The 15,933-nt window shown below is 45.0% G+C and overlaps 1 protein-coding gene across 1 annotated transcript; it reads left to right on the forward strand.

Moving 5' to 3' along the window:
- Window positions 1–6,356: 6,356 nt before the first annotated feature.
- Window positions 6,357–11,110, forward strand: ACTG1 (actin gamma 1). Its single transcript, XM_072403491.1, has 6 exons — window positions 6,357–6,508; window positions 8,467–8,593; window positions 8,698–8,937; window positions 9,256–9,694; window positions 9,812–9,993; window positions 10,109–11,110. The coding sequence occupies exons 2-6, from the start codon at window positions 8,471–8,473 to the stop codon at window positions 10,250–10,252; spliced, it is 1,128 nt and encodes a 375-aa protein (XP_072259592.1). The 5' UTR covers window positions 6,357–6,508; window positions 8,467–8,470; the 3' UTR covers window positions 10,253–11,110.
- Window positions 11,111–15,933: the final 4,823 nt, after the last annotated feature.

Consider the following 15,933-nt stretch of genomic DNA (forward strand, 5'->3'; position numbering starts at 1 on the left):
AAAAGTTTAGTTGCAGCCTGACCTAAGGGACTTTGACCATGAAATGACTGGTGGTACTGTAAGCGGTGATTACAGCATTTCTGAAACTGCTGACTTCCTTGGACTCCTTTGCACTACACAGTCTGCAGTACACTACATGGGCACACCTGTATGAATTGTTGGACATCCCATCCTAAAACCAGGGGCAGTGATAAGGGTTTGACCCTCCTCTTTGTGGTCATATAAGCCTCCTCTCTTCCATTTAGCCACAAGTGTGAGGTCAGGTACTGACGTTGGATTAGAAGCCTTGGCTAGCAATGGGCATTCCAATTGAACCCAAGAAAGCTTAGTAGGGTTGAGCTCAGGGCTTTTTGCAAAACACTTGAGTTCTTCCAAACCAAACTGGTCACATGACTGGTCCAAGACCAGAGAAGATAGATTATCAGGAGAGAACCTGGGTGATCCAGCAAATCTGGAAACCTAGATTTCCAAAAAATTCATTGCACATTTGTTCTTGAACTTCTTGTTGCGTTGTAGTTTGAAGTCCAACTCAGTAGATGCTATCTTGCCCCAGGGATTAAGGCTATGTACACACGTTCAATAATTGTCGTTGGAAAAGATCTTTCACGATCCTTACCAACGACAAACGACTGCACGATGCATGAAAGATCGCTGTACATACAGCACCATTATGCTCTATGGAGATGGGGGAGGGGGAAGGATGGAGCACCACCCCGCTGCGCTCTCTTCACTTTCATTGCGATTCTTCATCGTACATGGATTCGCCAGGACGGTGCTTCGGAAAATAGACGACGGGCACTGTACACACGCAAGAATCGCTCACCCTTGACCCGATTATTGTACGAGAACCATTGCACGTGTGTACCTAGCCTAACTCAATGGATGATACCTAACCCCAGTTTATAGTTCTGTGCTAGCAACCTCCTCATACTCCCAGGGTATGGTTGAATGAACACTGCCTATTGCATATCAAACACTGCATAGGCCTAAAATAAGCTGCAACAAATACTATGCCGTTACAGGATGGAGCTCCACAGATGCCACCTTTATCTGGGGTATGGCTTCACTTTCTTTACACTTTCTTGGGTACAGTTCATGTTAGTTTTTTGCCCCATGTAAATTGGGAGTGCTGGAGCCTCATTTACAATTACAATAGTAGCAACAGAACTAAAGGGAACCCTGGGCACAAGCACCTCATGTCTCAAATACATGTTAAGTACACACTGATTACAGATTACACTATTGCATGTTTATTTGTTTGTTTATTGAATAACGCCTCATCAGATCAAGTGCCGAAGTTCACACATTAGTAGCACTTCAGCTGTCTTCCAAATCAAAGCCAGTCTAAACTTTTTTGGGCACTGACAGATATCCTTCTTAAAAGAGAATTCAGATGTTGCCAAAAAAGTAACTTTAGAAACTATTTTTTTTTGTAAATTGAGATCACATTACAGAGAGCCGGTTGAATGGATTATGGCATCCCCAGCAATTTCCTGTTTCAGTGCGCAGGAAGTTTCCTATGTGGCTTAGTAGACGCATCCAGGGATGTAATGTTTCTTATTACAGCATAGGCTAGAGATATGGGAGAACATCTGAGTTTTTGATGTCTTGTAAAGCCACCAGAACAGCCAAGAAAGTCAGCTGTATGAAAGGAATTGCCAGCCATGCTCCCAATATTGAAAATCACTTGCTGTTATCACTTCTGACGACCAAGCTGGTGATAACAAGGCCTTTCCTCAGCTGCTTGGGATTTTCGAGTGAGGGTTTCTAACTTTCAGAAAGCAGGCAGCGTCCTAAAGTTGGCAATATAGTACAAGATATATTGAATAGATAAGACTGGTGCTTTTCAACCTCCAGAGGTTGCTAGGGGTTACTTGAACAATTTGTGCCTCTCAGGTCAGTTTAACTGACACCAATGATCTGTCTGCATTCTTCTGTAATGTAAGCAATGTAAGAAGCATTTTTCCCACCTGAAGTTTACACAATCAACACAGCTCTGCCTGTTGTAAATGTAAACATTGGGGGGAGCTCCTATTGGTTGTTAGGGAATGCTTCCTGTTGGTTGATAGGTGCACATCATTAACCAGGTAAATGATTGAATCCAAGACGATATCGATTGTTTACACCCATCACCCAGTGTATAGCTAGCTTTACTTTTATGTATGGGCCCAGTATACTCAAAGTCTCAAAAGAAAATATGTTAACAGTAGATCTCAATACTAAATAGGCTGAATAAATGTTTGTATTCTTTGCATCCCAAAGGCATGAAAAGATGATGTTTTATTGCTGAAAAAACAGTCCATGTAACCTAGGCCTCCCCTGCGCTTTGCCTTCAAATCCGTCCACAGGTCTTGTCCCACTTACCTCTCTGACCCGATAGAAAAATACTCCCCCAGCCGCTCTCTTCCCTCTTCCAATGACCTACTAATGACTTCCTCACTCATAACCTAATCACACGCACCGCTCCAAGACTTTTCCAGAGCTGCACCCACTCACTGGAATGGTCTCCTCGTCCTATTCGGCTTGCTCCTACTTTCTGCTCATTTAAAAGAGCACTCAAAACCCATAATTTCAAACTTGCCTACCCGTCTTCTGTCTCTTAAACCCTCACTACTTACCCACAATTCCATATCCCCCCTCCTATTGTGTGATAGTTCCCCCACCTCCTAGATTGTAAGCTCTTCGGGGCAGGGTCCTCTCCTCCTCCTGTGTCACTGTCTGTATCTGTCTATCATTTGAAATCCCTATTTTATACAACGCTGTGTAATATGTTGGCGCTATAAAAATCCTGTTTATTATTACTAATAATTTGAAAAGGTGACCTGTTGGAGAATGTAGAAAACAGGAATGTCACACCATAGCAGGAAGTGCATGACAAGGACCTCAGGAATTATTTTATAAAAATGACATTACATTAAAGATGAGAATTTTTTGATGGTGTTAACATCTAGTTTAATGCTTCGTAGGGAACAGCTACGGTTCCTGATCGCTACAGTTAATCGGGTCTGACTCAGGCCTTGTATGGCTATTCCTACAAGTTACTTCAGCCATTGCCACTTAATTTTTTCCATAACAGTTCATCAGAAGGCTAAATGAAGCTCTGGGTTGTGATTTCTCTCTCACAAAGTCAGTCATGTGAGTGCCGTCAATGCTCCAGCCCTGACACTTCTACTTCTATGCTAAAAGGGAAAGCCATGTGCATAGGGACAGGGTCACATGAGGTTTTAAATCACTTCTGGTCCATGCAGGACTTTTGGAAGAAAAAGCGTGAATTCATTTCGCTTCATGATTGAAGCACAAAGCTGACCTATTTGGGGTGTATGACACAAAAGGAAACAGCACAGACTGAATACAAAATGTGTGTGCACATGACACAACAGGAAGTGAGGGTTAAGCATAAGCGATAGATAAATCAATTTATTGCATTTTAGCAACCCTTGAGAATTAATGATAATTGAATTGCAGCAGCTGTCTGAGCATGCACATAGGAAAGAAGGTGTCGGAAAACCTATGGAAATATCTAAATGGCAATCTAATTGTATGAGAATACTTTGCAGGGAGTTATATACAATTAGATAAGTATTAAAAAAAAAAGGGCGGTTTCTAAAAAACAGGAAACCGTGGCAGTGTCAGTTTTATTTCAGCTCGCTTGCAAATCATTAGGCAAATACATGAGCCCAAAAAACGTCCTTACAGCTGCACCTCGATGATAGGCTTGGTGATATGAATGTATTTTTAAGTCTTCCCCCTTGGTCACTTGATGGAGTAAATAAAGATTCTTTTTCTGCTGATCGCTGACCTGTGCACACTCTTGTTACACAGGAAACAGGAAGAATCTGACATTCTTTATGCAATTCAGAGAATCCAGCTTCCTTTCAGCCTTCGCTATACAAAATGTCATTTCTAAATGTACCTTTCACAATGAATACAACGCGTTATCAGGAAGCTGGGACATAAGAAACAGAGAAGCCACTTCCTTAAAAGAATTGCACACTCCCCTATGCACTACTGCAAAACAAGACACACCTTTCGTTACATTGTTGTAAATCTTTTTAAGGTTAATGATATAGAATATTGTCCCAGGCGGCTGAGCTGGTCACCCCGGCTCATGGTGAGCTGTACAGGCTTAGGCGGCAATGAATCAGGCCAGAAGCTTGCTGCCATTGAATAGTCATAAATGTGGCCACCTTATTACACTTTTCTGAATATACTAATTTTAGGAGTCGCTATTATTATTATTATGTATTTATATGGCGTCAGCACTTTACAAAGTCTATAGTCACTAAGTGGATCTCAAAGGAGCTGACAATCTAATGTCACTACTGTAGTCTTATGATAGGTAATGTGTTAGTAAACTGGGGTGCTAATTTAAAGGCATGGCATGGGTAGAGTCATGCAAACTCCATGCAGATATAGTCCTGGGTAAGATTCAAACTTGGTAAGTGCAAGACGGTAATGTTGGTTTTTTGGGCTGGGCTGATACCCCAGATCCCCACCTGTTGGGATGCTGTGCATTTTATTATTATTAATAAACAGGATTTATATAGCGCCAACATATTACATGTACATTAAATAGGGGTTGCAAATGACAGACGAATACAGACAGTGACAAAGGAGGAGGAGTGGACCCTGCCCCGAAGAGCTTACAATCTAGCAGGACCCTATATATACCCAGGGCCCCGTGTTGTCATTAAAGTTTTGAACAGTGGCGCCTCTCCCTTACGTCTGCCATGACTCTATGTTAAAAAACATGTTTTGCATTGTTTCAGGACCGGCCGCCCAAATACTGCCTGCGGCTTCTGGTGGGCATCAGACCCTGTAGGCATTCCTAGGCTGATGCCACACCCATAATGAACCACATGATGCTGCCATTTTGGAGCTGCACCCCAACAAACCTGCATATTAGCTCATCGTAATGTACAGATCTGGGACCCCGGTGACACGCTGAGGGAATATTCACTGGTTTGCACACCTTGCTGATTGGTGTCGCTCCTTTATTATTATTATTTTTATTATTAATAATAATAAACAGTATTTATATAGCGCCAACATATTACGCAGCGCAGTACATTAAAAAGGGGTTGCAAATGACAGATGAATACAGACAGTGACACAGGAGGAGGAGAGGACCCTGCCCCGAAGAGCTTACAATCTAGGAGTTGGGAAAGTAACACACAAAAGGAGGATATGTAGTGGTGGGAAGTAGTGACGGTTTCAAAAGAGAGAAGATGGGTAGGCAAGTGTGAAAAAATAATTTTTGAGTTCTCTTTTAAATGAGCAGAAAATGGGGGCAAGATGAATGGGACAAATAAGACCATTCCAGAGAGTTGGGGCAGCTCTAGAAAAGTCTTGGAGCCGTGCGTGTGATGAGGTTATGAGTGAGGAAGCCATTAGTAGGTCAGTGGAGGAGTGAAGAGATCGGCTGGGGGAGTATTTTTCTATCAGGTCAGAAAGGTAAGTGGGACAAGAACTGTGGAGGGATTGGAAGGCAAAGCACAGGAGATGAATTTGATTCTAAGGTGAAATGGAGGCCAATGGAGAGAACTACAAAGAGATGCAGCAGAAGAGGAGCGGTGGGAAGGATGGATGAGTCTGGCTGCAGCATTCATAATAGATTGTAGAGGAGAGAGTCGGGTTAGTGGAATACCAGAGAGGAGGAGGTTACAGTAGTCCAGAGAGAGATGATAAGAGCATGTACAAGGAGTTTGGTGGTCTCCGGGGTCAGGTAGGGGCGGATTTTAGAGAAGTTTTTGGAATTTTGGATCAGATATTGCTTCATTAGCAAAGTTGTCACCAATGGATTCTGACGCTGATGACAAATCAAGGTCAGGCCTTCACAATATGGCCATGAGGGAACAGTGGCCACCACGCCCTTACATATACTGTTCAATTGGAGGCTAGGGGGGTCTCATAGGTGCTAAAAGTACTAAAGCAACCATCTGTACTGTTGCTCATAGCGACTGATCAGCTAATTGTTACTTTTACACCCCGGGCTTCCAATTCCTTGGTTGCTACAAGCAATCTCGCCTTTTATTCAGCAATACCATGGCATAGATTGCAAGCTCTTGGGGCGCGCACACATTTCTTTCACAGCACACATGGCTGGCACTTTCACCCCTTGTCCCTGCCTTGTATAACCTTCCCATCCCCCCTATTAATAATAAGCAATGTGTGATTTTTGAGCCTCGGTGACGCTGCCAGGCCCCTGCACATCACACACCTTCCTGCCCTCATGCAGCTTCAGGGGTTCCGGGTAGGGGTAGGGGCGGTGCCGACCAGCGCTCATTCACGCCCCCTCCCCGCCCCGCCGGCCAATGGCGCGGCCGGTTTCTGAAAGATGCCCATATTTGGCGATGTTCTGTCCTCGCATTGACGGGAGGGGTTGGCTCGCGCTGACGTTAAATAGCATAACGGACGGCAGTGTGGTCTCATTCAGCCGGCGGCAGCGGACTTGACAGCAGTTCTAACCAGATTCTCCCAACTGTTCAGGAACACCTCAAACAACCAGGTAAAAAAGGAAAAAAATTAGGAACCGCGCTTCTCCTTCACTTGGTTTAGACTAGCAAGCGGATAAAAAGGTGTTTTCTGTTACCTGCCTCCGGGGCGGCGGCCCGGTTTATTTCTGGAGAGCAGGGTGGAGGTGTCCGGTAACGCACGGAAAGTCTAGCGGTATTTTCTTCTTGCACGGTAGAGATTTCGGTTGTGGGTTCTCAAGATTTGACTTGTGGCTGTCGCGACATTTAAAGCATGTCGCGATATCAATCTGAAGTAAACTGTCAAGTTTTCTCTTTCTGAAAGAAATAATTTTAACGTTTCCATTCTCCTGAGTGTCTTCTGGGTTTTGTCGTTGTGGCTAGATTTGAATCATAACTGTCACTAAAGGGTTGTCGGTTACTTCACCGTCAAAGGCAAGCTTGGCAGGTAAAATTCTCGCGAGAACTGTTTGCGGTTTGTGCAGTTCTCGCGTGATTTGAAGCTGAGCTGACAGTTGTGTATATCTTATCTCTTTATTAATAAATCTTATCCAAAGAGATTTGTAAGTTTCGAACGCTCAATTCTCGCGAGATTTTCTGAGGCGATCTTGACTGCTGGAACCTTTGCCAATGCTCAAATCTCGCGAGATTTTGTCTGAGGTGATCTTGAATGCTGTTCCCGCCAGGTTTCTCTGAGGTATTCTGAGACTTGTAGTTCGCAGCTGTCGTGCTGACAGGACTTGCGGGCGTGGCCGGCTTTGAGGAAAGACTAGTTGCGGCCTGCTTTTGACGGCTCGCTGGAACTTATGGTTCCTTTTGCTGAATGTGTTTGTGCAGTTTACTATGTCTGTCAACGCCCGGTTGACATTTGCTGTTTGTGAGCAGGGGAAGGGCGGGTGCTGGTGAAGTAAAATGGCGGCAAAGGCCTTGTGAAGCCTCTGAGGCGACCTCTGTGCTGGTTTGTGACTTAATATGGCGGGCTGTACGGTGACACTGCATTCGCATGGCTGTTTTACTTCGTGGTGCGTCAGGGTTGCCGGTGTCTGGGTGTTGGCCGGCTGACAGGTGCCGCAGGGTGGGTGGGGTCCTCCCGGCTTTTGTCCGCCGAGGCCTAAGAAGGAGGCGGGTAGTGGTTGTCACTGCGCGGGCTTTCTGGGCGGTGCCGCCCACTCAGGGACTTGCTGACGTCACAGCGATGGGCACACCTCTACTCGGCTGGCCTGATCGATGATGCTGTGACACGCCCCTATGTTCAAATAAAAGTGGGCGCGGTTCGCGGACCTGTCGCTACCATATTAGGACACAAAGCTTCCTATTGGCTCTCGGGGTGGGAGGTAAAGTTCAAACAGCCCGGCTTGTGGGCGTGGCTGGCGTGACAGTTTCCGGTGTCATGATGTCTGGAGAAAGAGGTGTGGTCGGAACTTTCTAGAGACAAGGTGACTGCCAAGTGTGAGGCTGTGTATAGGGCGAGGCCGCTGCAAGCCTAATGTATGAGTGATCGGGGCAGGGCTGGCAAAGCATGAGTCATGAGCTGCTAATGCAATGATTTAATGACCTTTAATCTGTTTTTTGCAATATTATGAAGCTGCAGACAAACCCAAATCACCATTATTTATTATTTCACCACTTATTGCTCATTATATACCACTGACTGAGCGAAGACTTGTAATTCCTAAAGTCCCTTTACATAAAAATGATTGGTCACAAGAATGGAGCTACAAGATCTTTAGCCATAGCAGCTGTTGCCATAGGCAATTGCTGCATTAAAGAACATGTTGCTTGGATTACAATGCATTATTCCTGTGCACAGCTGAGCTGATTCAATATTCTTCCTACCTTTCATATAATAGTGGTAACCAATAGGAAGCCAATATGATGATGGCGGCCAATAGCAATGCTAGATCTTAAGATGAGCCCTGCATGCATGTTCACTTACCTTGTAGATGGCCTATTAAACTAACATTAAAATAACCAATTTTCCTATTTCTTACAGAAACATGGATGATGAAATTGCAGCACTCGTCATTGACAATGGCTCTGGTATGTGCAAAGCCGGCTTTGCTGGAGATGATGCTCCCCGTGCTGTCTTCCCATCAATCGTTGGTCGCCCAAGACATCAGGTTTGTACTGCAGTTTTATCAATATATCCCTTTTGTATATCATTACCCCAATGTTTAATATCTGCAGTACTTCAGTACCTAAAACAAATTGGTTCTCTTCACAGGGTGTCATGGTTGGTATGGGACAGAAAGACAGCTACGTAGGTGATGAAGCCCAGAGCAAGAGAGGTATCCTGACCCTGAAGTACCCCATTGAACACGGCATTGTTACCAACTGGGACGATATGGAGAAAATCTGGCATCACACCTTCTACAATGAGCTGCGTGTCGCCCCTGAAGAACACCCAGTCCTGCTCACAGAAGCCCCCCTGAATCCCAAAGCCAACAGAGAAAAGATGACCCAGGTTTGTATTCCCTGCCCCGCTCATCGCCAACCAATTGCTCATCTGTTAATGGGAGACTTCTTATTGATTTCATTCCTCATTTCTCACACTCCACATTTTTTCTTTCAATATTTCCAGGGCTCTGTTCCTCTTCTGGCATTTCCCTCCTGAAGCCTCAGGTTTCTGTTTTTCACTGTTTTTTAGTTCTGCTTGTTCTGTTCTTTTTCTACACTTTAACCATTATTTATTTTTTTTTAACCTGCATGCTGTCATGTTAGCATGGTTTGGGGTGTGCTTGTATAGTCCGTGTATTAATGGACTTCCTCTATCCTCTTACAGATCATGTTTGAGACCTTCAACACCCCAGCCATGTACGTTGCCATCCAGGCTGTGCTGTCCCTGTATGCCTCTGGTCGTACCACTGGTATCGTGATGGACTCTGGTGATGGTGTTACCCACACTGTGCCCATCTACGAAGGTTATGCCCTGCCCCACGCTATCCTGCGTCTGGACTTGGCTGGCCGTGACCTGACAGACTACCTCATGAAGATCCTGACCGAGAGAGGATACAGCTTCACCACCACAGCCGAAAGAGAAATTGTCCGTGACATCAAGGAGAAGCTCTGCTATGTTGCTCTTGACTTCGAGCAGGAGATGGCCACCGCTGCCTCTTCCTCATCCCTTGAGAAGAGCTATGAGCTGCCCGACGGTCAGGTCATCACCATCGGAAATGAGAGGTTCAGGTGTCCAGAGGCCCTCTTCCAGCCTTCCTTCTTGGGTAGGTATTGGCAGCATTTGATTAAAGCTGTGTAATGCAGATGGCAGTTGCTTGTATCATGGAGCCCTGTGTATTGCAAATGCAACTTTCTTATATATTTCAATTCCTGCCCCATAGGTATGGAATCTTGCGGCATTCATGAAACCACATTCAACTCCATCATGAAGTGCGACGTAGATATCCGTAAGGACCTGTATGCCAACACCGTGCTGTCTGGAGGTACCACCATGTACCCTGGTATTGCTGACAGAATGCAGAAAGAAATCACTGCCCTTGCCCCTAGCACAATGAAAATTAAGGTAAGGATTAGGTGCTTGTCTTTGAGAATTAGGTCTGAGGTCTCATTACAGATGGCACCCAAAGCCAGACTTGGTGTCTCATCATGGGTACTAACCAGCCATTCTCTTTCTGCAGATTATTGCACCACCTGAGCGCAAATACTCCGTCTGGATCGGTGGCTCCATCTTGGCCTCCCTCTCCACCTTCCAACAGATGTGGATCAGCAAGCAGGAATATGACGAATCCGGCCCATCCATCGTCCACCGCAAATGCTTTTAAACGGACTGCTAGCAGATGCGTTGCATTTGCTGCATGAGTTGTTCAAAGTATTAATTTGCTTCGGCAAATGTGTACGCCTCATGCTAGCCTCGTGAAACTGGAATAGAGCCAACTTCCAAACGAACTTGCCCTCGGAATGTGAGACACTCTTTTAAGTCACCTGTCGTTGGGGGATTTTTTTTGTAATGCAAGACTTGGAACTGTCTCTCAATATAAAAACTATTCCTGTGGTGTCAGTGCTAGCATCATACCCTGTACACACCTCCAATACAAACTCCGCTTTGGCATTCAGTCTTGGGTGTCTCTTTAAGCTAACGTCTAAGAATGCATTTCTGTGAAAGGCTGCCAACCTGCGACAGTATTGTGAATGACACTTCTCCTGGGAGTTAACATAACTGTTCATGGGAAGTCGAAGTTGGGAGATGTGTACAGGGTATCTTGAGGTTTAGGCTTCCAGATAACCAATTTTTTTTTTTTTCTTAGCGCTTAATATTCCAGAATTTCATGTCTGAGGCTGGTAGGAGTCATGAAGGAATTTGAATTATCACTTCTGTCTTGCCACTTTTCTAGAATGGTTGGAAACAACAGCATCCAGGCCTTAGAACCAGGTTTTTCATTTTTTCTTAGCCCGGTTTGTATTCCCAACATGGGTCTGAAGTTACAACTTATTGCAGTTACACCTGTAAATTTATTCATCCGAGTTAATTTATGTAAATTTTTTTGTATGTTGCCTTAATGTTCTCACATGACAGTAGACAAACCAAAATTTGTATGTCATCCTGAAGTTGAGAAATTGTAACTCCCAGAAAAAAACACTTCATTGTGTAAGGAAAAATAAAGCGCTGCAGTAAATAGAAATCTTTGTGTAGTTGTCCATTGTTTCTAAAACTAATGTTATGTTTGTCAATGTATGGGGTGGGTATATTGGGTTACTATGGTATAATTGGGGGGAGGGGGGTATGACTATTGGAGTGTGTAAATCATTATTGGGGCAGGGGTGTTAAAGTTTTGTAAATTGGTGTTAGTATAAATTCTACAATGGGATATCTAATAGTGGGTTGGTATGTGGGCAGAGTGAGATAATGGGTTATCAAGATCTAATGTGGGGGTTTGTCCAGGTGTAATTACGGAGGAAAGCAGGTCTATGTAACCAGGAATGGGTCTCTACTGGAGCATAATGAAGAGGATAGTGGGACCCTACTAGGGGAGGTGGGGCTCCTACCACATAGGTGTGAGAGTGGCAATGGGGCATAATATTTTACCTTAACTCTGAGGTTATGATTTGGTCACATGACTCCAGAGGGGCTCATCTCAAAGCAGGAACCAGGCACAGGTATCCTCCATGGAAGGGTTTTCTGCCCTTTCGGCCCTTTTTTAAACAAGCTGAAATACTTCTAGTGATATCTGAACCTGCAGCCTTCAAACCTAAAAGGAGGCATCCAACAAATGGAGAATGAAAGGGAGCACAGATGCCTTAATGACTAGTTCATGCATTTAGTTTCTGATATCTGAGTAACAATTCCACTTGTCAGAGTACATGGAACATGCAACAGCTGGAGTAAGCTGTGAGTTAGGCTACAAACAATCGCAAACCAAACCCCTGCAAAAACAATGAGCTGAAAATGGTGCACCCACCTTAAATCACATGGTATTCCAGTTACCTCTTCCATGGTGCCAATTTGGTGAATTCACAATGCCAGCTGGTAAACTTTACAAGGAGATTAGCCATGTGGGTATAAATGTTGGTATTGTCCTGCCAGCATGACAGAAATTCCTTTGCTTATTTTCCCAGTGGTTTTTGACCAATAGGAAGTGGGGTGGGGGCATTCCATCAACAGTAAGCATGGTAAAGCTGTACAGGTGATGGCATACAACTAGTATCTCCTGCTCTGATCTTTATTGGTCTGAGTGTTTAATTTTTGGGTTGGGTTGTAGCAGCCAATCAGATTAAAGCATTCACGGAGGATCAAATTTGCACAACTATCCAAGTCCTGATTGGATGGTGGTACAAAGGATGGGCACCTTGGGGTATCACCATTTTAGAACCCTTTCCATCTGTAGCTTAAAAGCATAATGTAAGTGTTGGGTCATTTCTATGAAATCTTCAGGGTGGTGTCCAGGTCACTTACCTTAATTTCCAAGCCGCATTTGTTCAATATGTCTGCTGCATCCCCACCTCTGCTGATACAAACAGGAAATAAAACCGACACCTGCTTCCCCTCCAGGGATTTCCGGGGTTGAGGCAAACTTCCTTCCCATTTTAGCCTTGGGTGTTGGCTTATATCTTGGTGGTGGGGGTGTAATATCTGCCATGAATGTATCAATGATGGAAAAACAATTTCCCAAACCTTCAGATTTTATTGGTGCCACTTGTAAATCTGAAGATCATTGCTAAGGCTTTGCCACTTTATAACTGGAAGGCTCGAGCAGCTGTCCTGGCACATGCAGGGTTAATGCCAACCTGCACGCTGGCTTTTGTCTTTGCTGTCTGCCTGCATGGACCCCCTGATGATTCAGCACGCTGTTCCCTGGGACTCCTTTGTCTCCAGACAAAGCTTCCATGTTACCAGGTCCTTTGGATGGCAGATGTCCCTGTGTGCCCCCCTTACCCCTCCTCTCCATCATGGAACTGCAGCCTTGGCATTAAATCTGCTCTGCCCCCTCCCCCTTACAATACAGGATCATTACCTCAGCAAAAACATGTTTGTACTCGCTCTGCACTTAATACAATGCCAGCGGGTGGAAAAGCCGGGCGCTCCTCATGGCCTCTCCTGTTATAAATGGAGCTGAGGTGGTTTATCCTTCGCTGGCAGAAATGTAAAAATTTAAATTAAAACCCTGCAGGACATTTCTCTTTCCCCCCGCATTCCTTACAGATTTGTCGAGCATGGTGGCGGTTCAACACCCCCTTCTATGGCACTGACTATTTCATGACCAGTGTGCCTGTTTATTGAGCCGCGAATGAAAATGCCCGCTGCCTGGCAGTGATTCCGGATTCACGGTACAGTCACATGACCAGGTGGGCTGACCTGTTTGCTGCATGCTTGTTCCAAGTCAGTGCAGTGTTGCAGAAGTGCATGCTCACATGGATGGCAGACATTTCTTGCAGGACAGGTTCTCTTTAGGGCCCATTGGGGTGCATCAACCTTATTAAGGTTTGTTCTGCCAATCAGGGCGGATGTAGAAAACGTCGGGCCCCTGTTGGCTGAGGAGGGTCTGGGGCCCTTGTTGAGTGGCACACTGCACATCCCCATGTCCACCCTGGGGCCCTTGTTGAGTGGCACACTGCACATCCCCATGTCCACCCTGGGNNTCCACCCTGGGGCCCTTGTTGAGTGGCACACTGCACATCCCCATGTCCACCCTGGGGCCCTTGTTGAGTGGCACACTGCACATCCCCATGTCCACTCTGGGGCCCTTGTTGAGTGGCACACTTTGCACATCCCCATGTCCACCACTGGTACCTACCAAAGCTCCCCATAGCTTTTTAATTGCGATGTGCGGGCCCTAATGAATAGCAAGGTGAATGAAAGGGGGTGTGGTCAAGTGAAGTGAAGATTTGCACATACCTTCAGCAGCCAGCATCTGAATCTATGGATTGTTTTCCATTGAAATCTACATTCTCATTGAAGACTGACTCAAAGGTGACAACATTGCTGCCTGATTTCACTATAGAGCAAACAGCGTTGTCACCCTGCCAGAGGAAATAGAAAATGTCAGAACTTCAAGCAGGATCAACAGGACGGATTCTCAGGCAACACTGAAAAAACAATAACTGCTACAGGCTGCATTGTATGTTATTTTATATTTTATACAATATATATAAGACTAGCCAATCATCTTCCACCGTGTTCTCTACACCTGGCACCACTCCGCCTTGTTTTCTGTTCAATCCTGCCAGCTTTATCAGTGTGTTGCTACTCCTTGATTAACCAATCAGCAGCCTGGATAAACTGAGGTGACTAAGGAATGAGCCAGGTACATACTATTTTTATTAAATGCAGGAAGGGTCATCTATGAGCAGGGCCAGGAAGTAGATGGTGGCCCCAAGTGATGCCTGAATAAAAATGGTGCCGTCCTTTTTGAGTGAAGAGCAGATGCTAGCATTCTGTGATCCCGGTGACACATTACATAAAAAACATGAACATCAAAGGCCAATTCAAATCTGTTGACCCAATCGTCTCGTTCCTGATTGTACGGTGTATGTGTCACCCCCCAATGGCATTACACAGAGAACCAGATCAGCTCTGCCTGTGGATTGGGAGCTCTGGTGCAACACCCCAAGCAAGCAGCAGAGGGCGCTCCAAGCTCACCAGCAGACCTCAGGTCAGTTAACCATTTCCTGGCTGTGCTCCCTATGCTTTGGTTTGCTTATTTAGGTCACTGGGGCAAATCTGAATCAGAAACTGCCCCCCCTTCCCTTCTTTTAAGTAGGCCACAGACGTAAGACTTTGTTTGGAGAAGAAGTCTGCCCGTAATCTCCCGACAATGACGGTCGGTTTCAGGTTGCGCGTTCGCTGCACGCTTGACAGATGTTCCATCGCAGCGCGGCGGAGGATTGAATAACTCGGTTTTAGAATTCTGCTTTTTATGGCAAGGATCAAGAATTTTTTTTTTTTTTTCATTTTAAAGGAAACTTCTACTTATAAAAATTCTGGATGGCCATTGGCTGAAAATGCAGATTGCCTGGCTGCCAATTGGCTGTATGACACCTGGGCAAATAGAAGGTTGGCAATGGTTGGCAGCCGGCACATTTTTTTTTGTTAAGGAACTTGACGTATGAAAATGTAAACAATGCCTTCCCTGAGCGTTTGGAAACTACTATCTACCTGGCTGTCATGCCAATCCTGTGGCTTCATCTCTTTAAGTCACATGACTTCTCACCTGTCTCAGCCTTTATTTGTGTTCCTGGTGAATCATCAGAGCCCCAGAACAGCCAGTCACCAGGCATTTTCAGAAAGGCCAGAAATAAACACCCCCCCATCAATATCATATCTCTGTCAAGACAGGTTCACTTTAAAAGGAGGGACACAAGGGATGCCATGCTTTTAAAAATACCCATCATCTGGCTATATAAGCATAGGTATGTAACCATCACATCATCACCATCATCATCCATCACTCAATGCGGAGAGATCCTGCCAGTAACGGCACTTCCTGCTGTGGGGTCACCACTGAGCTTGCTGCGATTGCTGCAGGATTGGCTCAGCGTTGTCGGAAGTAGTGTTAGTGGCAGGATCTCCAGCTAAGAAACTGATGGGAGCACCAGGACTGTTTGATTTGTTCCGCAAGAATGAGAATAATGACGCAATGTACTTTAGCAACAGGCTGCAACAGTTACTGGTAAGGCAGCCAATGGCAGAGAGCCTGTTGTTAAAGTACATAGCGGGCAGCACTCTAAAATCCATATTTAAACAAAATCCAGAACGATGATGATTCAAACCCATCCAACCTCAAAAAATAATAATAATTTAAATGGCACCATGGTGGTTTAATAATACCGCACAGACAGCAAACCTGACCTCCACCTATTAATATTATTATTATTACAGGATTTAAATAGCGCCAACATATTATGCAGCGCTGTACATTATTTAAGGGGTTGAAAATGACGGACAGATACAGACAGAAGATACAATCTAGAAGGTGGGGGAATTAAAACTTATTATGAAATCACGCAC

This window comes from Pyxicephalus adspersus, chromosome 3 (assembly GCF_032062135.1).
Source record: "Pyxicephalus adspersus chromosome 3, UCB_Pads_2.0, whole genome shotgun sequence".
In the NCBI taxonomy this organism is placed as follows: Eukaryota; Metazoa; Chordata; class Amphibia; order Anura; family Pyxicephalidae; genus Pyxicephalus; species Pyxicephalus adspersus.

Coding starts and splice junctions, on each gene's coding strand:
- ACTG1 (XM_072403491.1), top strand. CDS start 8,471: ATGGATGATGAAATTGCAGCACTCGTCATTGACAATGGCTCTGGTATG. Junction 9,695..9,811: donor CTTCCAGCCTTCCTTCTTGG/GTAGGTATTGGC, acceptor CCTGCCCCATAG/GTATGGAATCTTGCGGCATT. Junction 9,994..10,108: donor CTAGCACAATGAAAATTAAG/GTAAGGATTAGG, acceptor CTCTTTCTGCAG/ATTATTGCACCACCTGAGCG.